Raw genomic sequence first — 24,958 nt, 5'->3', positions numbered from 1 at the left:
GTAACTTTTAGCCCAATCATATTGGGCTGGGCCTCCATATTAGATTTTCAATTCCAATGAAAGATAATGATTTGGGCCTTGACTTTTCATGAAGTACTCCCTCCGTCCCACATTTGGAGTCACTTATTGTTATAACTCGAATTTTAAGAAAGAGTTGAACTGTATAATAAATGAAGTGAGATGGTAGAGTGTGTAATAAATGAAGTGAGATGGTGGAGTTGGTTGAAGGTGAGTCCTTTTTTACTTTTGATTTTTGTTTTGATTTATTTTAATGTAGATAATGACATTTTTATGTAATTTTGATGAAGAATGGGGTAAAATTGTATGACCAAATATTGAAAATTCTAAAAATGGCTCTTAAACTGGGACGGACTTTTATGGCAAAAAGTGACTCTTAATCTGAGACGGAGGGAGTATTTATTAATGAAGGGAGTGTTGATAATAATGATAATAAAAAGTCACGTGACGTACTCCACATCAGCTCATGAAATATCACCACGTTGGCGCCTAACATTCGGCGCTTTAAACTTCTCTCCTCGATCTTATCTACTCCTCACGTGCTGATCGATCGGCCACATCCTAGATCTGATCCAACGGCTGACATTCCAAACAATCTCTTTTAAATAGCAGCAATCATCAGAAGCCGCCTCAGTAGTGACTTGGTAGCCTAACTTGCAATTGCAAAAAATGGGGTTGCTTGACCACCTCTGGGACGACACCGTCGCCGGTCCCCGTCCGGATACCGGCCTCGGAAAACTCAGAAAACACCCTACTTTTAGCTTTCCATCCAACTCCGCCAACGGTACGGCGAGATCATGATTCTCTAATAATTTAATTACGCCTAATTAGAGTAATATTTCCTGATCACCTTAATTGTACGCCTTTCAAGCGTGATAAAATGATCAGTAAATAGTAACGGATGCTCTGTTCTTGTAGCGTTGATAACTATTTTTGTGTTAGATTTAAATTTTTGAGTATCAGCTTAATTTATGGCTTTCAATAGATTTGAGAATATGCGTGAACACTTAGCTACTTTCTAAAATCTGATGGTTGATGAATCAGAAGTTGAAAGCAACATGGGAGGCGACGATGCAACGAGAGTGACGAGGCGTATAATGATCGTGAAGCCGCCGCAGGCCAGCCAGAAAGACTCGCCGCCGGTTTCCCCTGCCGGAAGCACCCCACCGGTATCCCCTTTTGGCGGTAATATTCTTTTTCACTACCGGTATCCCCACCGGTAGAGCCCTATGCTTTAGGAGTTAGGAGTGAGAGATGTTCGAGAAGAATCCATTGAATCTAGGTAGGAGGGCAATATAATAATGATAACTCAACTTATAATTAATAAGTTGATAATGCAAGGGCCCGACGTGTTGGACGAGTGAGTGAGTGAGACAATAGCTAGTCTGTGGAACGTTACGTGTATTAATTACTCTAATTATTGTTGGTATGGTATTAAAAGTAAAATATTGAAAATTGCAGGAGGAGGGCGATTCAAGCGGAGGTCGTCATTTTCATTTGAGAAGGCTAGTGGAGTGGGACCAAGGAGCCCTCCTCCTCCCTACGACCTCTGAGACTATGAGACCTTCTTTCTTCTCTTCTCTAGCTATGACCTATGTGTGCTGCATGCTGCATGAGTGTGGGATTGTTGTGAGAGTTTTGTATATATTCTCCTTTGTATGTGTGCTTATGAGTTAAGTAGTATAGATGAGCATACTCAGTCTCATGAGTTCAATGTTGTTTGTCATGTACCAAACTCTGTATGCCACTTTCCTTAGTTGCATCTACCGGTACTTTTACTACTACTACTACTACTACTATATTTGTGTTGATTTGAATATTTGTATTAACTTTTACTAATTAATCTTCGTTAACCGCCTCTAAAATTCTCAGCTCTCAATCCAATTGTGAGGATTTTGATACATTTAACATTAGAATCTGTATACTCGTTATCTTGATTTCTCACTTTTAGAATAAGTTAAGAGTGACTTTGCACGTTCTACGAGTTTTATGTTGACAACTTGTAACAATTACTAATAATTAGGGCCCGTTTGATAAGCTAGTAATGCCATGATAGAGATTTATATCCTAACTTTTTTATTTGTTTGATATCATAGAAATGTTAACTTGAAGCCCAATATAATTCTAGAGCCCATCTCAGCTTGGCTAAATATGCAAAGTTACGCTGATTTATGTATCCGACAAATTTGGTAGGATATAAAACTTTTCTCTCAAGATATCCGTTAAACCCCTCTCTTTCCAGCATTCTCCACCCATCCCATGATTCTTCCCCTTTTCGTCAATTATGGTCATACCACCCTCTCCAATACTCTCTGCCCATCCCATGATTCTCCCTCTTTCGGTCAATTAAGTTCATACCACCGCGGAGCAGTAACGCTGACGACCACATCTGGAGGCACGATTTCAGTTGCTGGAGAGCGGCAGAACAACGATGCCACGCGGCTCGAGTATTCTTCGATCAGACGCTGCAGGATGACCTCGAAGTGGTTGACCATCGGAAAATAACCATGGATGGCGAACCCGAGCTAACAATGGAGCTGCGCGGGACAATGATGGTGAGGGGTTGCGGTCGGAGGAGGAAAAGAGGCGGAAATAGGGAGGCCAAACCGGATTTTTGGTGAGGAACGACGACGATTCACTGTCGTGCTAGACGAAGGTGCTAGGGTCCTGAAGTTTGGGACTGGCCGTGAGAGAGAGATAGAAGAATTTGGACGGAGGGTGCGAGCCAGCCGACGTCGCCCGCAAGCCAGAAGATGGCAGCAAACAAGAAAGAGACAGAGGGAGAGAAACATCACTGGCCGACGTAGATTAATGGCTTGGGTTTCTACCGTGGCTCACAAAATTCTTGTGATTCACTCCGATGTTGGTTCGAACGTGGGATGGGTTTCTCCCATGGTTTCTACGATATGAATATGGTTCTAAAATCTGAACGAGAGTTTCCTTGTTTTTTTTTCTTGTCGATGAAAAATTTGGGCACGTATGTTCTTGTGTGTTAGGCCAATTTTTCTCTTCTGACATTTGTTCAAATGGTTGAACTGATATTTCTCCTTGATTCTTTGAGACACCTATTTTTCTTCTTCAATTTCTTGTTGATGAAAGATATGGTAGAGATGATTTTGTTGTATTCCAAATTTTCTCTTTGATTTTTTCCATTCAAATGGTTCAAATGATTATTCTCTTTATTCTCTAAAGTAGTGATGGTATTGTGTTGTGGTTGATATGAACATATTTGATTTTTTTAAAAAAAAATTGCTCTTAAAATGATTCTGATTTTGGATTCACAATGGGTTTTGCTTTGCTTCTTTAGGCATTTTTCTTTCTTTCATACAAGGTTAATTACACATACTACACAATTTAAAAGAAGGGCAATTATGTCAGTCCATGTGTTATCTAATAGTACTTACATGAGTTTAGATAATATCTACTGATCTAGTCTATCAAACAACAACGTAAAAATTTTATCTGACCATATCTTAACACAAAGTCCACCTTACTTATCTCAGTTCACATATCTTTGTATATTCCACCTTTCTTATCAAACGGATCCTTAATATCGATCTTTATTGCAGCGGATCCTTAATATCGTTCGTTATTGCAGCAGTAATTCTCTAATTCTCTTTATAGTTATAGACATGCAAAGGGTGTTGTTGATCACCCATCCCGAATTTTAGATCATGATTATTTTAGAAATGTGTGTCTGAATACCAAGCTTTTGGCTTTAATTTTTCGGGCAAAAATAAAATAGAGATAGCCTCTCGCTCTATACCCTAAGAGCATCTCCAAGGGGAGAGGTAAATGGAGAGGTTATCTAATATAACTACCATATTTACCTTTTTTTTCATGAAAAATCATTCTCCAAGGAGAAAGGTATTTGAGAAGGTATTATACCTTTTTCCCATTTTGAAGAGGTATCTTTACCTCTCCATCAATGGAGAGGTAAAATCATATAACTACCATATTTACCTTCTTTTCATAAAAAAACATTCACCAAAGTGGAAGGTATTTGAGAAGGTATTATACTTTATATTTTTTTAATGCTTTTGTACTATTATTTTATTTTTTCTAAGATATACCTTTTTATATACCTTTTGTCCTTGGAGTTGATTGATTTTTAGAAAGGTATATTGCACTTTTTGAGAAGATATAAACATGATATACCCTTTTCATTTACCTTCTCCCCTTGGAGTTGCTCTAACCCTCCCACTATCAATCATCTCCAAATACTCTCTCTATACCCTCTCCACACCTTTGATTTTCAGAGCTTGCGATAATTTGCCGTAAATTTACATTGCACGCAATACTTACACTCAAATCACATACACTGACACAAAAATTTAATTTAATTAGTTTACATTATGTTATTATATGTATACAATTAAGTAAAAAAGTAAAAAATAATTCAATTCAAAGTTAATGCCAAATTTTAGCAAATCCTTTAACTTACTGAATAAAGAAGTCAGCGTTATAATACAATTCTATACCGATTGTTTAATTTTAACTAATAAAAAATTTAAAATTGAATTAAAATATTATAATTTCATAAAAATTGCAATCACCATATAAAAATTCAAAGTCCATTATACACACACACCCTAATGGTAATATTGTATTCGCTTTCTCTGATTTAAAAAAATAGTTTTATTTTTTAATTTATGATAAAATGAGTTTCTATATATTTATGATAACGTTTTTTTTTTTAATAAAATGGGTATTTTAATTAGTTTGTTAATCTTTTTCTTAACTAATCAATTTTTACATAAAAATTCGAACTTTGAAAGTAGTATAGTACTGTATATCCGAAATTCCAAATGCTCCGTCAGAAAATGCCTTCTTCGCCATGTTGTGTTAGTGTGTAGAGCAAAATATAGTGAAACGCCTTACGGAAAAGATTATTTTAGTAGATTTCGGTTTCGAAATTGACCCATTTTAGGGTTTATCATTTAATTTCAGTGCAATACCTGATTGTGAGGCATTGAGTTTTTCCCAATTCCAAAACAACCAGTCAAGGCCACGGTCAGCGGCCAGGATTTTCTGTTCACGATTTATGCCTCAAATTCAATACATGATCGAATTGTGATGTGATGAGGAGATTCCACCATTTCTGCATCTTCTTCTTCCTCAACTTCATTAATTTTTATTTTCCGTGCGCCTACGGTGAGTATTACTTTTCTCTTTTTCGATCTTCACTTGATTCTATGCTCATCAATTGCTTAGCCTTCGAAAGTTTTCAGATTGTACAAATGTGATAACTTGCAAATGGCAGTAGGGTTAGGAGTCTATTTCAATTTCTAAATAAACTCCCTTGAGCTTAGGGAGGCAGACGTCTTGGTATTTGGGCCTCGCAAGATGAGTATTGTTTCATTCATTTTACTAATTCATTCAGCAAACAGTTTGTGGGCATCAGTTCCACAAACACTTTGCATACGTTCGTCCACCTACTCCTAACAATATATGCATAGCAAGAGTAGAATATTAGGTGTGGATACAGATCACAGGGAAATACTACCTGAGAAGTGAGAACTAAGAAAGACGAGCAGATCCTTCAGCTCCTATGACTAGTTAACATTATCAGGAAAAAGTAAAAAATCTGTTGATCCTATATTCTTTCTGTCGTTCATCTTTACAAAAATATGTAGTACTATTTGATCTCTTTGCAAAATGCAGATAAGAAATTTTTAGAGTTAATTTTCATCATCTACAAATATGATGCTAGTTGATCAACTTCACATCTGTTTTGATAAGAAATCTGTTTTGATTCATGGGCACATAAATCCACTCTAAGTTTGCCCAAGTATTGCCTACAGTGTTACTGCAGGCAAAAGAATACCCAAAAGTATTCTGCATTGAACAAGCATCTCCAGTGTTTTGTAGAGAGCATCCTATCTTATGATCATACTACTAACTTGACAATAAACTTCAGCAGCAGGTACTTTCTGATCCAAAATGGGCAGTGCCACATTGTTGCAGAATTTGCTTGGTCCAGTCAGTGTCCAAATAGTCCTGGCAGAAATGCCCATATTCCTCACTTATAGTATTAGTGCTCTATTACTTTTCACTTATGTACCAAGCTTATTTTTTCTCTTAATTTTCACACTGATTTATATCTTATTTCTGTCCCCAAACAAATAGTCTCATTTTTTCATTTTGGCAAGTTTTTCTCGCCTATGAGGTGGGCCCCATTCTACACTAATAATACTTCAATCACTGTTTTTTTTCTCTTTCTCTTTCATACTTAACCAATTTCACATTAAAACTTGTTCCATCCGCAAAGTCCCTATTTTTAGGGGACGGAGGGAGTATGTAAAACAACTAATGTAAAATGGTTGTGTGGCAAGAGGTACTGATAAGACATCTTGAGCCCAACACCAAAGTGGAAGCTTAGACCAATTTTTACGGTAGTGAAATGGCTACTCTTAAATCTAGCAATTTATTTCCTAATGTTATGGATGGAGGCATGTAGTGTTATATAATGCCGACAGGATTTTTTATCCCACAAAATGACAATGTGCACTCAGTCAAGTGATGGGAATAGCCACTTTTTGTTTATTATTCCATCCGTCCCATTAAATGTGAAGCATTTGCTTTTCGACACGAGATTTTGTGTTGTGTTGTTTTGTAAGTATGTAAGAATTTTGATGCTCTAGAATAGAAAGGTTAGATGAGAGAAGGGAAACACATTCCACAATGCTTTTTTCGGATGTGATCTCTTTTCTCGTTGTCTATCTTCAAGTATTTGAAAGTCTCATGTACCTTGATTAAGAACTAAAATTTTGTGAAAAGTTGTGTTTCTAAATGGAATGAGGAAACATCACAAGCTCATTAATTATGTTGAAGTCCGTCATTAATTTTTTATGTTCCTGGTGCAGGTAAAACAAGTGAAGTTTGTGTTTCTCCCGGTGGTCGATTCCCCCCATTTTCAAATGTCGGCAAACCCCCCAAGAAAGCAAGCAAAGGTCCCAGAGATCTTACACTTTGCAGGGTTTTCCGCAAAAAGACATGCTGCGATGTAACTCAGACGCACCCTGCTTTGCTATCCATCAGGAGACTTGCATCATCTGGAGAAGCTAGCCAAGAGTGCTTGCAACTATGGGAATTCTTGGAGTGTTCTATCTGTGATCCAAGGGTGGGGGTACAGCGAGGACCTCCCAACATCTGTGCGTCGTTTTGTGATAGGGTTTATGAAGCATGTTCAACAGCATACTTTGCTATGGATGGAAAGACACAGGTTTTTGTTGTACTTTCAGTTATTTTACATTGTTGCAACTTACTCATAGTGTAATCAATGATATGTGCCTATGCTTTGAAGTTAATCTCTCATGCAAGAGCTTGGAGTGCTTTATTGTTAACTGGGCTTTGCTAAAAGTGATTGTACACAATTTTGGCATCGCTTGAATGATGGTTTGAGAATAGTAGTATTTCATTTTAAATGTTATATTTTCAGTAAATTTCCTGGTTGGACAATCATATTTCAGGTACTAGCACCATGCAGCCAAGATGACTTTGTTTGTGGTAGAGCTTCAAAGTGGGTCTCTAATGGAACTGAGCTCTGCAATGCCGCAGGTTTCTCTGTCAAGCCTCTCGATGATCCTGAAGAATCACAGTGCTATGGTGGGAAGGGTAGTCTAGATTATATTGCAAATTCCTGGAAATCTTCACGTTCTGAGAATATACGCGGAGAACAGAATACGGAGTTTGTTCAAGATTTTATGCAATTGATTGCTGATATGCCATTGAGCGAGAGTATTTCTTGGGCTGTTGGAGGAATGGTACTTACAGCTGGACTTATATTTGCAAGGTCAGTATTATTTTGAGGGATATATTTATACCTTCTGCATATGTTTGTGTATGTGGTGTCTCAAAAAGGAGATAGGAGGGGACTGGGGAGATAGTTAAGGATTTTGGAACTGGATTTGACTATTTAACTTATTTTGTCTGTATTTAATGCCTTAGTATAGGTTATTTACTTTCTTAAATTCACACCTCTGAACATTGAGCATAGCACGTTTACTAACATTGAGAATTCTAAAAGAATATACAATCATGATTCATGAGTGGAATCACCTTCATTCAGAAATGGAAGAAAATAAATAAACTTCTGCTGCTAGTATCTTCCATGAGGTCAAATAGTGCCTTCTTGTTTAATCGACGAAATAATATATTGATATCAATCTCATGCTTGCGTATTGTGATTGTAACGTCTTTTATTTTATTGATTGATGTACTTCTAGTTTATACCGAGATTACACATTAATAATTCAGTATTTTTCCTCCACAAGAATATTATGCTGTGGCTTATCATATTAGTTCAACTGATGATGCAGTAGAAGGAAGAGCCGTGGTCAACGGCGGACGCAAGCAGCTATCCAGCGCAGTGGAAGGAGACTAGGAACTAGGATAAGTCCCCCTGCATCCCCTGTTATCCAAGGGAACAGAAAGACTGTTGGTGTTGGAAAATGAGTGCAAAGCAAAGCATATCTGTATATACTTTTCCTTTGTTACAGGTGAGTAAGATGTAAAAAATGCCACCTACCACATCCTCTTTCCTCTTTGCAATTATGGCTATGGATATATTTTAGATTTGAATCAACCCTTGTATAGTCACATTTTGCAATGCTAAAAAAATTCACAATACATGGAAATATTCCGGGATTAGGAAGTGTGCTTGGTCGATATTCTATTTACTTGTTGTCTCAAGATTGCATAGACTGAACATCACTGCTTTGATCTTACCTAAAATACTTATCTTTCAATACTCTTGAACAGGGCACTCGTACTAACTCGAAGTGTGGGATCTACATCCGACTTTGCTGATTATTGACTTGAGGGTCGTCTAGCCACCATCCTCCTGGTTTAAAGGAATCATATTCTGAAGCATGGGACCTATTCACTTGATTCGTGGCAACAAGATTGGCCTTTATGATCTTTGGTGTAATATGTTGAGCTTTGTTCAATAGATTATGGGTCTCTTACCAAATTATTGTTGTTTTCGAGTGATATTTAAGGGGATGATGCTGATGCACTAAGTTGAGAAGTTTTGTTTTATAACAAAACACAATTCCACCCTTGCACTTTAATTGATTCCATGAAATACTTTACCTTCTAGTTTTACCAAACAGGTCAAGATCAGCATTTTGAGTTTGGAATATTTAATTAACCAAACAAGAATCACAACAGAAATTGTTTTCAAATTGCAGCGATACCATTATTTGATCGAGATACACAAAAAGCGTTATTGACGTTCCATTAAAACCAGATTGATTTGAACTTCAAAAGGCGCAGAAGAAATTGCAAATGATCTACACTCAATTTTCCCATCGAAGAATACTACTTATAGGAATAAACTTTTTTAACCAAAAAAAGGAGAACGGTCCAGACATTAAAAAACGATAAAATGCGAGGGTTAAGCCTAACACAGCAATTAATCCTCCTCCTCAGCCTCATTCTCGGCGATGTTGAAATATCTTAATTCATAGACATTTCGGTCCTTGTCGGAAGCTATCACCCGCAGCCAGTCACGCACATTGTTCTTCTTTAGATATTTTTTCGTCAAATACTTGAGGTACCTGGAAAAGATAACCAAACATACAGTGGTTAGACAGTTAGAACATAAATGTAGAGTGGTAGACAATAGGACACAAAGTTGAGTCATTGGGAACGAATCACTGAATATATCCAACAGAAAAGAACCCAACCCCATAGCTTTTCCTTATCTGAACTCAAATTGTCACAGCACACTTACTGATCAGAATTATGTATATAGAAGTATTAATGCGTAATTCCCAGATAGCCAATATATACTACTCCCTCCATCCCCAAACAATAGTTACTTTTTCTATTTTGGTACGTCCCATAAAATTAGTCCGGCTCCATTTTTGACAAGTTTTTCTCTATTATGATGTTGGCGGCCTCATTCTACACTAACATTCCTCCAATTTCTTTTTTTCTTCCTATTTCTCTCGTACTTTACCAATTTCGCATTAAAAGTCCATATTTTTAGAGGACAGAGGGAGTATGATATTTCTTTGGAGCATTCTGCAAGATGTTGAATTTATTTTATGTAACCATAACACAATGAAGAGAGCTTTATACACTGATTTATGAAACTATCTAGTAATGCCTTCCTTGAAGAAAATCAACTGACCCTTGATCAGGGGATGCAAAGTATACAAATATATACATTTAGGGGGTGTTTACTTCGAAGGATAGAATAACCGAAGCTAATCTACCATTTACTATATGATGTTTGCACTTGCTTCAACATATTATCCTTCAAATTGTCAATACCACATTTTATTAATAAACTTATACTACTTCAAGACAATTTCTTTCTTTCATCGATCAAATTCTAAATCAATATACAAGTCATTACACATGCACAATTATATACTAGTATCGTTCCTCACCAAAAAAATGAAAAAAGCTAATAGAAACTGTACCTTTTGGAGAAGGTGGTAGCATCGGTGGCGGTGACTGAGATCTTCGCCTTGTCACGGATGACGGTGACGGAGTCGCCGAGAGAACCGGGCTTGCCGCCGACCTTGATGCGCTCCTGGAGGAACTTCTCCAGTGAGGCGATTTCCATAATCTTATCCTCCACCGGCTTCCCGCAATCGATCACGAACGTCGCCGTTTTCTTCTTCCCTCCCGCTGCTCCTCCTTTACGCATCATCTTCGCACCACACAAGCAACAGCTGCATTTACCGAAAATGTATAGATTAAGTGATGGAATATTACAGAAATTAACAAGAGAGAAAAAACAAAAAAACAAGCGCACCTTTGATCGGAGCGAGGACGACGACAGCTAGAATGTTGATGACTGATAAATTAGGGTTTTATGGAGTTTGGGTTCTCATTTGGGCCTCATTTTTGGGCTGCGGATGGACTAATACGCAGGGATTCGTTTTTCAGTCCATTTCTTGTTATACTTTCTCTATAATCTCGTCACCCTTCAAATTATCATTTGGGAGATTCGAAATTAGATATAACATGTAGACGTCACCACGGTTCATGAATCGCCGGTTCCCGGTTCGGAACCGGCGGTTCCGGTTCAAAAAAATATGGAACCTGAACCGGCCCGCCTAGGGTCAGGCGGTTCCGGTTCCGGTTCAGTCACGGTTCCAAGCCGGTTCAAAACCGGCGGTTTCCAGATGGTTCCGGGCCGGTTCCGGGCCGGTTCCGTGGCGGTTCCGGTTCGGACCGCCGGTTCAATGCCGAATTTTTTATTTTTTATTTTTAAAATTTTATTCCGGTATAGTACTAATTGTAGAGTTGTAGGTGTAGTTGTAGTCTTGTACTATCGAATAAATAAATAAAACAAGAATGACAATTGACAAACGGAGTAGAAGTCGACATTGGAGTTGGAACAATTGGAATTTTATTGAAACAATCATACAATCATACAAATTTGAACGATATGTGAATGTCGATATTACAAATACAAATGTTGAAAATTGAAATTACAAAAAAATTGAAGTGGTCAATTCTCTGTCCTCGATGGTTTCGCATGTGGAATTGGAGTGTATCCAACTGACCAGGAAGAGATTTCCGACCCAGCTGAGTCGTTGATACGACGACCGAGACCTGACTTCAAACAAATTTCCTCAACCCACTTCTACTGATTAGTATAGCGGAGGTAAGGGTCGAATCCCACGAGGATGGACACGTTTAGATAACTGTGGTGACTTTCCTGGGTGTTTGGTTAGCTACCACGCTTGGGTTAAGATTTTACCTAGACAGGAAATAAGGTAGTACTCTACTGACTAGTAGGCGGGAAAATAACAGACATGTGGGAGTGTTCGTGAAAATAGGGGACAAGGTGTATCAGAGACATATGGAAAGTAGACAGTTGCTAAAAGAGGAAAGTTAGATAACAAGGTGTATCTGATGGCTGGGGGCTTTCTGACAAGTCTGGATAGTACCTCTGAAAAGTAGGGAACAAAAGTAAAAAGTAACTTAAAAGTAAAAGTGGACCAAATAAAGTTGATTTCGACGTTTTCTTCTTCACCAAGTATTGACAAAAATCATATGAACACAGACACCATAACTAAACGTCAGATTCATGAATTCAAACTCAAGATCCATCGATTAAAATGCTTAAACTTAAATTAAACGGTAAACCGCAACTTTTACTTCTACTGACTGACATGCAAGGTGGTAATCACGGCTCAGAAAAGAAACTCATGCACGAAAACTTGACTAACTTAGCTACAACTTCAAATCAACAGCTCTCGACAAGAAATAAAACTTAGAAATTGAAAGCAATGACTAAATCTAACTTTCCTAGGCAGAATGAAGCAAACTCGAACCAAAGCGACATGCGAAATAGAAACTTCATAACGTAAATGTTGGAAAATAACAAGGTACTTCAAAAGAGCAACAGCGATGAGTGTTTGCAAAATAACTAACGATGAAAACAAGTAAACTTTAACTAAGAAAGCGATTAAGATTGTTTTTGCCACTCCGGGCGATGATACTACTACACTGCTACGATAACTGGCTGGAACGGCGGACAGATGACTTCTCCGGCAAACTCTTGGACGTCAAGTGACCATAGCTGTGGCGAGGAACGAGAGGTAGGATAATGCTGAAGGATTGATTTTCTAGAGAGAATTCTACTAAGTATAACTGTCGAGCTTGGCTTTTCCGCGCACTCTCTCTCTCTCCAAATGGCTTCTTTTATAGAGAGGCTTGCCCTTGCTTTTAGGGTAGACTTCTCCCGCATTTTGACCTTTTTGCCCTTGTAAAATAATAATCCCAGCTATCCTCCTTCTCCATCTCGAGCCTTTTCTCTGGCATGCATTCTGGTCAGTATCGCACCCTTCTAGTGCCCTTTTCACTTGCGTCACACGAATCGTCACCTACTGACTTGGATCCTTCAATCCTGCACACTTAAGCAACTGTTTTGCAGATAATACATGTATTTCACGACATACTGACCAGTAACCAAGGCTTAGAATACGACTTATCAAAAATCAAAAGACTTAAATAAAAAAAGTTGAAGTAAAAAACAATAAATTATAAATGTAAATAGATAGTATATATATATATATATATATATAACTCTTAGTCGGCATGCCTACGCCTGCATGCCTATACCCTAAACCCTGAAAAGCTACCGGAACCGCCGAACCGGCGGTTCGGAACCGCCGATTTCCGGCGGTTACTGTTCTTGATTTTTCGCGAACCTGAACCGGCCCTCCTAAACCGACGACTCCTATCCGGTTCCGAACCGCCACCGCGGTTCCGGTTCACGGTTCCGAACCGCCGGTGACGGTTCCGGGCCTGTTCGGACGGGCCGGTTCGGTTTGGTGACGTCTAATAACATCCCTATTTCAGAAGTATACTTAAGAAATTTTGCATCCACAAATACATGATATTAATTATTAGTACATGATTAAAATTTGACGAACCGAATAAACTTTTCACTATTAAAACATGGTGCACGATTAAGAATTGATATTATATGACTAAGCTTGATTTACAAAATTAAAATATGATATTACACAATTAGGGCGTGTTCGACTGTTCACATTTATAACATATTTATAACATGAAGATAAAAATGTGGACATAAATAAATGTGGATGACCCTACCATAGTTGAAAACAATTACACCGTTTGTTGTACATGAATTCACCTCCCGATATTGATGTGATGGTTTCAGTTGAAGATAAAACCCAGATGTGAGAGTACAAACAAGAGAGAGAGAAAGACAGAGAGAGGAGAGAAGTTTTATTTTTTAAATGTTTTTTTAGAAATGACAAGAATGTGGTTTGTTTGGAGGGAAATGATAATTTTCCGAGACAAAATTGGAAATTTGCACACAAATTGTGGTAAATTGTAGCGGACCAGAATTCAATTATCGAGGAGGGGTGCAATAATTATTTACGGCCAAAGTCAAAGGGAACAATACGGACCAGACCACAAATCGAGGGTCGTGCATTAATTACTGCGGAACACTGAACGAAGAGAATACCCATGTTTTCACGCCAATTATGACCAATTAGCAATCACCAAACAGGCCCTTGACATTAAACCTAATATATACGATAAAAACATGATTGGATTTTAAAATTCAATAATATTTTGATTAATTTGAATATCACGAGAATTGTCGTTTATTCTCCATGGATCTCATGTTTGACTACCCTACGTCGGAATGGTTCCAATACTACCGAAGTAATAATATGTATAGTTCGTGGACACACTTAGTATTTGTTGCTCATGATAAACACGAGATTTGCATGTTTTTAAGGCCTAGATTTGGTTCGTTTTAAATGTCAATCATACAAATTATGTTCTTAAATTGCATATATTATATATTTTGGTATTTTGATGTGTTTGTTGATAAATGATAGAATAAGATAGAAAAAATGTGCAAAAGTGTCAAGGTTCAGCAGCCTCTGTTCGAGCGCATCTGCCAACGAGTTTGAAGTCCAATCAGTGTTCAATACATACCATTCACTTCGTCTTCAAAAGAGCTTCGCGTGGGTACCTTGAACATCTAAATCGGAGTTCTGTGGAGAAAGTTATGGTCATTTTACGAACGTTGCGCAGTGCATTCAAAATAAGGCGGAAATTAAGGAAGGAAAGAAATTGTTGCCAAATCTCTCATATTAATTGAAGAATTCGAATTTACCTTGTTTCCCATTACTTGGAGGATAATTTTTACCAATTATAAACCTTTTTCTAGCCTATATATACCCCATAACCTAATTCATAATATTTATCTCAGAGCCTCCAATCCTCTCCATCCCTATACTTCTTCCATCCCATATATTATTCTTCCATTGGAACGGAGCTCTGCAGATCCAGGCAAGAGAAGACTGAAGATTGCATAATTCAACCTTGGGTTTTGTTTTGTTTTTCTTCATGTCTAGTACTTTTTGTTGTTTTACTTGTCTATGAGTATTAACATCTTTTGTAGAATTTTTGGTAATATGCTATGATTATAGTTATTTATTCAATTGTTTTTCCTTGTTTGCTCTTGTAGTTATTTCGATTTCTCTTGTACTTATACATTTATTTGGTTGGCCATCTTATGAATGCATGTGGATTTTACTACAAGAACTGAGAAGTGAGTAGTCTAATTTGAAAGAGGAGAAATTGACGTCTTTGCCAATAAAATCGAGAGATTTGAGCCTTTGAATGAAGCAAATTTATCTTAGGAGCTTTTAGGAGTTGTTGCCTTAGTTCTAGGAAGGACACTTCGGTTCTAGGTAGCAATCTACAAATTATATGCTTCGAGAGAAGATATAGTTTTACATATGTGATAGCTTAGTAACTCTAGAGACCGTAATTCAAGGAAGTCTTTTGGATTTTAGCTTTTGATTGTGGTTCCTAAAATTCTGCATCCCTTAGCCTGTTTTGTATATTATTATATTTTCCGTTATTTGTTTATTTCTTTTTTGTCTAGTTTAATTAATCAATCCAAAAATCTCGTGTCTCTAAATAGTATATGACGCTTAGTATATGATAGACAGTTGCAATCTTATTTCCTGTGTTCGACATCCCGGTACTGACCTTTAGCTATACTAGATCTACCTTGTATACTTGCAATATTTTTAGTGCTAATAAATAGTGCATCAGCTCAACATAAATTCAATCCATGCACCATCAACTCCACTGAGATGATGGACACACTCGCAAAAAATGATGGAAATAAATATTTGCATATCTATTTCAAACTAAGCCATATCTGGTCTTGTTATCGGAGAGATTATCGTAAAAAACGACAATGAGCTATCACAAGTGCTCGTGGAAGCAATGGCTGAACATATTATGGTGAAATCAAACTTCCTCTAAGGGAATTAGCAATAAGGGCCTATCTCCGGAGCCCATCTTAGAGCCTATCTTCATTTTTTCCTGCCACGTCAACAGGGCCATCCCAGAGCCTATCTCCCTGCAATGAGAGCCATCCCAGAGCCTATCACATTTCCACATTATCATTTTTATTTTTATCTATTTCATTTTTTAAGACAAGATGATAAAAAAGGAGCAACTATCATTTAAAAAAAACATACTTTCATTAAAAAAATACTACAATAAAAAAACAATACTTCATTAAAAAAAACATACCACATTAAAAAAAAAGATAGATAAAAACAACAAACACACATTAATCATCGGGTTCTGGCTCGTCATCCTCGTTAAGACCCATCTTCTTCTTCAATCCTTGGATGGTGTTCCAGATGGACTTCTTTATAGATCGAGAATTGGATTTCATGCTCATGTTGTAGAGGCCCACCATCTATTTGAAGGGGTTGGCAGCGGAAGCGCATTCATAAATCAATTACATAATAATCAGATCTATTTAGCAGATTATTTAGACAAATTCTATTCGCGTAATTATCTCACATATCATGCTGATAACTCAAATAATAACATGCTTTAAATTAATTGAAACCTAAAACATGCTGTTCTAAGGTTTAGCCATTATACCTTGATGATTCTCCAAAGAATCGAAGATAACTAGCGCCTTGTCCTCGTGAAGATCTTCAGTACAAAACCATAGATTTTCTGACTGGTTCCCGGACTGTGAACCGATATCAGGGTGGGCTGATCTCACCAGCGCACTAGGACTTAAATAGAGAAGACAGAAATCCTTTCCCTCGGAGGAGAGAAAAATTCGACTACTACAAGGAGTAGAGGCCGAAAATTTTGAGAAAATAATTAGTGTGTTTTCTGTCTTCTTTATTCTCCTATTTATAATAAGTCACATATTGGGCCCAGACAGGGATCTATGGAAGGCTTTGGATATGAGCTCCTCCAATTAGCTTTTTACTAATTAAATTAAACCCAATTTAATATAAGCTTAAAATTGGAATATTACGAGCAGCCACTACAGAAGTAATACTGCACTCCTCATCCAAATCCGAAATTACAAGTACTTCGGGTTTCCAATAAATTATATTTATTTCCCGCGCTTAAGATAGAAATATCCATTAATTAATTATTGTCTGCTATGGACTTAATTAATTAATATCTTATTTATTCCAAGAGAGGACTCAGCAAGAAAATCTTATTTATTATTCATAGAGTAATTAAACTCCAACTAGCTAGGTTCCGAATAATAAAACCTTATTTCAAGCTTCTCTTGAGGACGTTATCAAACGAGACTCACCTCGCGCACGATTCAACATAATAGCAATCCTAGCACCGCTAGATATTAATCACCACGACCCAATATACCAGGCTTATTGGGTTGCGAAAAACCCGCACCATTTGGTAAGTCAAAGTAGTGCATAATCAGTACCGTATGCTCAATGCTAACGTACATTGATTGAGAAATAATTTACGAGACCTCGTCTTTCAATAGATAGCATAAAGACTGTCTCGCTGTTAGATCCATTCATTGCTATACCACACCAACGTCATCTTATTTCAGTAAGGCTTAGAAATAATCGGACTGACATTGCAACCTTTCACGATAGGTAGTCTAAGCCTATCTAGGTTGTGAAATTATTCTTTTTCTTTGTTTAGAACTGACCGTGTTACCTTAAAGTGGACGACGCCCACAACCGGTCTACTAAAACAAAGACTTAGACTTTGTTAAATTACTTATACATTTAAATATGCAATTAACATCCATTAAATGTAAAATATAACAACATTATGACAAAAATAATCTGTTTATTCATTTGGAAAATAAAATGAGAGTTTTAACAGTATTCAATCACTCGAAAGATGATTTCTAGTATACAAACTCTAACACTATTGTGCGAAGGCGGCATGACCCAATGCATTATCAGCCTGGACCGGTGCAGATTGGGCATCCGTTCCGCTGGACTCTGCCTTCCCCTTCCTCGCTTTTGCCTTCGCTGCTTTCACGCCCATTGGGTGCGGAAGAGTAGTCTCAATGGGCGATTGGTCCTCTAACAAGTCTATTGTCTTCGCTCCATCGCTACTATAGCTCTCGGAGAGCGTGAGGCGTGTCCACACCGATCTCGTCTGCAACGCCTTCGTCATACCCTTTTTGAATTTGGGAAAATCCTTCAGTTGTTGATATGTATCCCAGTACTTGAATCCTTTTGAGTTGGCAGTGGCCCTAAACTCCTTTGTCGACAACTCTCTGACGGAGAGTTCGTTCTCTCCGCTACGCCTTTCCCGCAAGTTGCCATCATAGATACTATGAAATTTATCGCACTCGAACACCAGGCGTTTCCAATGCTTGCGTAGATCGCCGGACTTGTGCGTCGGGGCTCCATCGGGCTTGACTTGTTCGTATCGTTGCGTGATACGCCCCCAGAAACCACTCTCACCTTGATTGTTGGCTACAATCGAGTCCTCAGAGATATTTGCCCAAGAACGAGCAAGAGCAATCGACTCCTCGATGGAATAGGTACTCCTTGTGCGCCCACCCTGCCCGCCCTCAGAAGACTTGGCTCCCACGTTCTCATTCCTCTTTCCCTTCGCCACCGCCTTCTCCATATCGGACACCTCATACTCGTCGGTGCTGAAGTTCAAGTCTCTTAACGGAACAGTGGATTCGTCAGTCCCGGGAGTACCAAACGCGCTTGGGCTCATCGTTGGGCGGTAGACATCATCTCCAGAACTCGATGTGTTCATCGGTCTACCAGCACCGATGTAGCCGCTGTGTGGGAAGCCGGCGTATTGGGTGCCGTGGAAAAAAGGTAGGCCTCCTTGAGACGGAATCCGAGTTGAACCCAAACTGGGATGATTGGGTTCCCAACCCGAACATGTTTACCACAGGAAATTGGCCGCCTCTGGGATATTGGTTTCCCGCTAGTAGGTTCGAAAACCCACCTCCTTGGCCAGTAAACTGATTTTCGCCTGAATTATTGCCATCATTAGGATTCACTTTGCTAGAGAGATGAATGTGTGAAATGAAAGAGATGAATAGAAGTAAAATGATGAGAGTGAATGTGTGAAATAGAGGAAGGATGTATATATAGAAGTAATAAAATAAAAAATAAAAAAATGAAAATCGGCTCTGTCATCGGTCCGAGCCTCCGCAATGGAGGCCCATCGCAGGGCCGATGCGCCATCGGCTGGTGCGATTTATCAGTCAAGGGGCGGAGGCATTGGGGAAGGGGAATCGGCCCTCTCCTCACAACGGTGACCTACGAGAGCTGATGAGGGGGTCGATAGATAGGCCCTTGCTATCGGCCCCCATTGCCAATGCCCTAAAATTCCATAGCTAGAGTTACCAACTTGACCGACCCGACCCAACCCAACATGGCCCATGTAATTTTCACGTACTGATTACCTAGGCGCAATGAAACAATGAAAATAAAAACCGATATATCATTACGTAAACTTTAAAAATAAAAAATGTATAGTAACATTATTAGATAATTAAAAAAATGTTTCAATTAATTAAATGTAAATTTAAAAATAAATATATAAATGTTGATTAGAACACTTTGAAATATTTATATCGTCCTACATATTTGGTAAAGTAAGAGAAATTAGAAAAAAAAAGTTATTAAACTATTATTAGTGGATAATGGATCCCACCTTATTAAAGAGAAAAAAGGTTGCAAAATGAGAAAATGCATACTCTTGTGAGACAAACTACAAAAGAAAGAGCGCATACTCTTGAAGAACGGAGGAAGTAATTCAATAACATAATAAGGTAAATTTGACGTGAAAATAAATAAATAAAATATATATGAAAATATTTGATTTATAAATATAAAAAAATTGTAAAATATACATTTAATGTTATGTACTAGTTATTATTTTTTCACCACCTCAGTTAGGAATCCCGATTTATTATTACTACTATAAATGGTACAAATACCTCAATTTTTTTTTAAATTTTAATATTAAATGATATCATTTAATTAAATTTTGTTGTACATGTATATTTGTCAACGTGTCAAGTTGGATAAATATCAACAGAAACTAATAAGGATTTTATGAATCAATTTTGAAATTTGTGAGAGAAACTGAAAAATACCAGACTACATGTATTAACTAGTTTGGATATGAAAATATTTTTGAAATTTTAACAAGTCGTAGTATTGAATATTCAAATTTATAATCAAGGGGGATGTTCTCACTCTTCATCAATTACTACTACCACCAACTTTCGATTCACTCGCTTCCCTCTCGAACGTTCTACACCTTTCATACTCGCTCTCTGCCAACCTCTGCTCACAGAGTCACAGGTATGTCCCTCTTTCTCATTTCATTATATTTCCATATTTAAAACTATTCTGCCGAACGTTTTCCTTTTCCAATTTCCTGTGAAATTTTTGTAACTCTGTTAAATTTGGTTATTGATAATCCGATGGCTTTCAGTGTTAGACCTATCTTCTGTTGTTGAATTCAATTTACTGAAAACAATATTCGCTGCTTTTTAGGGTTTTTGTTCGTGTTGAGTTCCTTTTCCTTTTACTATTTGATTGCACTAATGCGCATGTATCCATTTCATAGATTTTGCCTTCCAAAATTGCCCATATAATCAACACAGCTTCAACACAGTTTCAATACAATATTAATACAGTGTAAAATTCCAAGATTTTAATGTCAACACAGTATCAACACAACATCAATAATTGACCACCGTTGACAATTTCCTGTTGATGCTTTTTTGTGATCCGTTGACATTTTTCAATGATCCAGATCATAGTTCTGAGTTTGTACAATATTTAGAGTTTTCATTTGATCACATCCCTATAATGCCATGCGCAGATGCTGATATATGGATGTCTTTGTGTATTACAGCTTAAATGGGCAGATCAAGCAGAACAATTTATGTCGGCAATCTTCTTGGTGATGTTCGCCAGAGTGAAGTTGAAGATATCTTTTACAAGGTTTAGCTATAAGTAATTGAGAGTTTTTCGAATAAAATCTTGGAATCATTACTGCCAGTTTTCATTACCTTGAATGTATTATGTATACTATACTAGTATGTGGAGAAGGAATCTGCAGAATCTTTTGGAACCTTAGCATTTCCTTTATAACATAATAATATGCATGTTTATTTATAAAACGTGTACCTTATGTTCATATTCAACTGCATATATAACTATGTTATGTTTATTGTTGATATTCATATTCACATGTTTGTGCAAATATGTTTACGATTTTTTTTAAATAATTGTTCATAACAAATACAAAACTCTACATATGCACACACTTTGTTCTGATAAAAGAATTATTTGCAAATGCTAGGAAAAATGCACATATTTTAGGGACATTTGTCGACGTCCCTATGAAATTTGCCTATCAAGATTATCCACAATCTTTTTTTTTTTCACAACAACGTCGATCATTTGATTTATCTGATGTTATCACACCACATTAAGAAATTATTTTTTACTTATCCAAAATGTATAAGGGGGCCAAGGAACGAAAGCACTTTTTCTTCCCATAATTATCCTTTATGTTCCTTAAGTTATAACTAGTTACTGAACAATCCTTTGCTCTTCTTTATGTATACAATCATCTGAAACAGTCTCACCGTGCTGGTGATAATTAGTTGTTTGGATTATTTCCAACAACTTTCCCTTCGTTTTGGGTTGGTTTTTATGATTTTGTTGTGCTTAATATTTTTCTTTTTTTGTTCTTTTCTTCCAGTATGGCCGTATTGTTGATATAGATTTGAAAATGCCTCCAAGGCCTCCTGGTTATGCTTTTGTTGAGGTAAGTACCATTTTGAGCCAGCAAACTATTTAATGCTATATTTCTTGCCCTTATCAATTACTGATTTTCAGAAGATATAACTTACCCATTTAGATGCTAGGCTAGTTTGTTTGTGATTCTGCCTTTACCAAAGATTCTCAAATGGTCTTGTCCTCCAGTTTGAAAATTCTCGCGACGCTGATGACGCCATACATGGTCGTGATGGTTATGATTTTGATGGATGTCGTTTACGGGTGAGTTATATCCTATTTCTATAATGAAAAAGTTGCTTGTCCCAGTGTTATGTTATATTGTGTCTGCCTTTCTGTCTTTAATCTTTAATCTATACTCCATTTAATAAGCAGGTTGAACTAGCTCATGGAGGGAGAGGATCATCATCATATGACCGTCACAGTAGTCACAACAGTGGAAGTAGTCGTGGTGGAGCTTCAAAACATTCTGACTACCGGGGTAGATGTAGTTGCATGAATAGTTTGATTTAATCTTATTATTTTCTGGTCCACATCTAGTAAAATACTTGATATTTCAGTGCTGGTTACTGGACTTCCTTCTTCTGCTTCTTGGCAAGACTTGAAGGTAATGGTTCACTTTTTACTTTCTCTTGTGCCTATCATGATGTCTCTCCTATCATTATAATTCTATCAACTGACATGCTAATGCTAGCACCTTATTTGCTGCTCCTGATCTTAGGATCACATGCGTCGAGCTGGTGATGTTTGTTTTTCTCAAGTTTACCGTGAGCGTGACGGTGAGATACTATATCTTTTGAAACTACTACCCTTGCAGCCTTGGTTTCGGTTTACATATTGCCAGTAAAAAAGTTGTAACTCATGTCTGTGCACAAACCATCCTCAAGGATGATGGTTTAGCTGTAGATATCTTACTTATATGGAGTATTTCGCTGGTGGTAGTTGTACTGGGGGTGTGGATATATATTACTCCATAAATTTGTAATCCATGCAGGCATGCGTGGAGTTGTCGACTATAACAACTACGATGACATGAAATATGCGGTGGGTCTAATAACTTCTCTCTTTGCTTGCTCATTTTTATTTTTATTTGAATTTTGGCAAATTTTTAATCAATTTCTCCCTTTTATCGTTGTGATCTGGTTCTCTGTGCAGATAAGGAAGCTTGATGATTCTCTCTTCCGTAACCAATTTTCAAAGGCATATATAAGGGTACATTTGAAGAAGCTTCAAGTTTGTTTTTGTTCTTTTGTTGTTTTATTTCATTTTTTTATGGTTACTGACACAACTTTATATCTAGGTGGAGGAGTATGACAGGAGACGTAGTTACTCCAGGAGTCCTTCTAAGAGTCCTTACTCAAGAAGCAGAAGTATCTCTCGCAGCCCTGGTGATCGGGCTAGGAGTAGAAGGTTAACTTTCTTTCATAATTTTGACATGTTATTTTGCACCCCAAGTATTTATCTTTGCCTCTTATATTCACAAGCAGTGCTTCTCCAAGGAAGAAAAGTTCTCATCAATCTCTTTCTAGATCCCGTTCAAGGTCTGTTGCATCCAAGTCAGAATCTGGCTCCCCTCGCTCTTTATCAAGGTATTGAATCCTTTCGTGAGAGCTCCAAAATAACCTTTCTTCCCAAAGAAACATAAGAATCCGTATCAACATGATGGATGTGATATACCAAATTAGAGTACAAATAGCTGGTTGATCGGGCAAAAGAGGAGTGCTCTGATGATCTGTTTATAGAATATGTGTAGCTACTCCACAGATGGGGAAATCATCTATATATTTGTAATACATTAATTGCACTGAGATATATCCCTTTTTACTTCCAAACTATCCAAAACATTTTGAAAGAAAGAGAGCAGGTTTTGTGAACTGTTGGTTTGACTGCTATTCAGTTTGGGGGGTTGAATTTTGATTTTTTACATGCTTTTGTGTTATCCTCCCATTCTGGTTTCATTGTGGTTCCAATCTTTTGAACTTGATGGGGAGTGTATTGGTTAAAGGATATGGGATTTAAGTACTACTCCATATGGTACTATGATCATGAAGATTGCCCTTTTTGTTTCTAGATTTGACCTTATGTGGCGATCTGGGATTGCATGTTAGGGACTTGATGGCTTATGGTGCTCAGTTTCTTGCGACTCATTTCTTTCTGGCAATAAGCTGTAAGTTGATGAGCACGATGAGCACCCACTGCAAGACCCAGATGGTAAATTTTATTTAAGTATGCTATATGTGGTCGATGACCTGTAAAAAAAGATGTGAGGAAAACTAAGTTAATGCTTAAATCTAGGTTGCGTCCACAACTTCACCTACTTGAACTCACGTTAATTTTCTCAATTTATGTGGCATTAAACAGAAGTTGGATCAGTGGTAGAATCTCTATCTAGTAGTATTTCTTATAAGAATATAGATGGTGCTTCAGGATGGCGTCTTTTTTTGTTTACTTATAAAATAGGGTGTGATGTAAAGGACTATATGAGGTAACAGGAGTAATATATTTCATATTACAGTATTACTTCACACGTTGAGCAGTAAATGTTTTTTTGCTTGAGTTGAGGTTTGCATCTTCCGAGCTTAAATTTACAGTTCATGAAAATTGCAGATCCAGATCCCCTAGGAAATCTAGACCTGCAGTGTCACCGCCAGTACGTATATATTCTACCACCATATTTGTAGTGGATAAATATTGAATAACTCTTCCTGACCCCCAGTCCTCAGTAAGATAATTACGGGGCCAAGCTTGGGATATTGGCAGGCTGTTACAGACATCAGTCATGGTTATTTTATCCCTTCACTTTTTGTTGATGCTGCAGCCCCATCAATCCAGGCATGGACGTGCCCGTATGAGCAGGAGCAGGAGCCGAAGCCGAAGCAGGAGCAGATCGAGATCTAGATCGGTATCCTATTTTCCCTGTGGATGAGATAAAATTCTTGTGCCTGTGAGAATTATCGTCCGTTTTGGAATGCTGATGTTGTGTCTTAATATGGTGGTTGGCAGGTGCATTCTGATTGAAGTGAATTTGCGGATGAAAGATTGAAATGAAAGATTGTGTCTAGTTCACATACAAAGACAGTTTTAGCTAAAAGATTGAAATGAAAGAGTGTCTAGTTCACAAACAAAGACTTCAAAAGTTTTAGCTACATTCAGGAGGATTTGGGTGAGTCATCTGTCAGATTAATGGATCGTCTAATATTTTTGCTAATGATTGTATACATTTTCTTCATCATGTTGGCCATCTGTTCTGTTATGGTGCTTGATGTGTCATTTGGCACAATCAATACTGATGTTGGTAAAAGCACTTATTCAAAGGTTACAATTCAACGACATATAATAATGATGTAGTGGACGTG

At 37.4% G+C, this 24,958-nt stretch overlaps 4 protein-coding genes across 12 annotated transcripts; 3 read left to right on the top strand and 1 right to left on the bottom strand.

The window, feature by feature from the left end:
• Positions 1-635: 635 nt before the first annotated feature.
• On the top strand, positions 636-1,805 carry LOC125218346 (dormancy-associated protein homolog 3-like). Of its 2 annotated transcripts, none has more exons than XM_048119998.2 (3): positions 636-802; positions 1,066-1,203; positions 1,480-1,805. In XM_048119998.2, exons 1-3 carry the CDS (start codon positions 688-690, stop codon positions 1,569-1,571), a joined length of 345 nt encoding a protein of 114 aa, XP_047975955.1. In that variant the 5' UTR covers positions 636-687; the 3' UTR covers positions 1,572-1,805. The 2 variants fall into 2 exon arrangements, with proteins under 2 accessions (XP_047975955.1, XP_047975953.1); XM_048119996.2 differs by having other exon boundaries at positions 642-802; positions 1,063-1,203.
• Positions 1,806-4,811: 3,006 nt separating this feature from the next.
• On the top strand, positions 4,812-9,092 carry LOC125222111 (folate-binding protein 1-like). 2 transcript variants are annotated; one of them, XM_048124565.2, is made up of 5 exons: positions 4,812-5,172; positions 6,885-7,243; positions 7,491-7,813; positions 8,343-8,519; positions 8,782-9,092. In XM_048124565.2, the coding sequence occupies exons 1-4, from the start codon at positions 5,100-5,102 to the stop codon at positions 8,473-8,475; spliced, it is 888 nt and encodes a 295-aa protein (XP_047980522.1). In that variant the 5' UTR covers positions 4,812-5,099; the 3' UTR covers positions 8,476-8,519; positions 8,782-9,092. The 2 variants fall into 2 exon arrangements, with proteins under 2 accessions (XP_047980522.1, XP_047980521.1); XM_048124564.2 differs by having other exon boundaries at positions 4,815-5,172; positions 8,340-8,519.
• A 142-nt stretch (positions 9,093-9,234) lies between these two features.
• Positions 9,235-10,937, bottom strand: LOC125222113 (large ribosomal subunit protein eL22z-like). Its single transcript, XM_048124567.2, has 3 exons — positions 10,793-10,937; positions 10,455-10,709; positions 9,235-9,581 (listed from the first exon to the last, which is right to left on the bottom strand). Exons 2-3 carry the CDS (start codon positions 10,685-10,687, stop codon positions 9,437-9,439), a joined length of 378 nt encoding a protein of 125 aa, XP_047980524.1. The 5' UTR covers positions 10,688-10,709; positions 10,793-10,937; the 3' UTR covers positions 9,235-9,436.
• A 9,071-nt stretch (positions 10,938-20,008) lies between these two features.
• LOC125222877 (serine/arginine-rich splicing factor SR30-like) lies at positions 20,009-24,831 on the top strand. Of its 7 annotated transcripts, XR_007176625.1 has the most exons (15): positions 20,009-20,153; positions 20,713-20,801; positions 21,568-21,633; positions 21,792-21,866; positions 21,978-22,083; positions 22,163-22,209; positions 22,324-22,381; positions 22,597-22,646; positions 22,758-22,814; positions 22,903-23,012; positions 23,090-23,191; positions 23,711-23,813; positions 24,210-24,252; positions 24,421-24,504; positions 24,606-24,831. XR_007176625.1 is itself a non-coding variant. In XM_048125730.1 (14 exons), exons 2-14 carry the CDS (start codon positions 20,718-20,720, stop codon positions 24,618-24,620), a joined length of 897 nt encoding a protein of 298 aa, XP_047981687.1. In that variant the 5' UTR covers positions 20,009-20,153; positions 20,713-20,717; the 3' UTR covers positions 24,621-24,831. The 7 variants fall into 7 exon arrangements, 3 of the variants coding, with proteins under 3 accessions (XP_047981687.1, XP_047981683.1, XP_047981685.1); XR_016134505.1 differs by lacking the exon at positions 23,711-23,813 and having other exon boundaries at positions 24,210-24,324; XM_048125730.1 differs by lacking the exon at positions 23,711-23,813.
• The last annotated feature ends 127 nt before the right edge of the window (positions 24,832-24,958 follow it).

Source organism: Salvia hispanica, chromosome 1 (assembly GCF_029641045.1).
Source record: "Salvia hispanica isolate PSC_SH4W2 chromosome 1, Shi_PSC_v1, whole genome shotgun sequence".
Classification (NCBI taxonomy): domain Eukaryota; kingdom Viridiplantae; phylum Streptophyta; class Magnoliopsida; order Lamiales; family Lamiaceae; genus Salvia; species Salvia hispanica.
The sequence above is the reverse complement of the archived record's forward strand: the minus strand, read 5'-3'. Positions and strand labels throughout refer to the sequence as shown.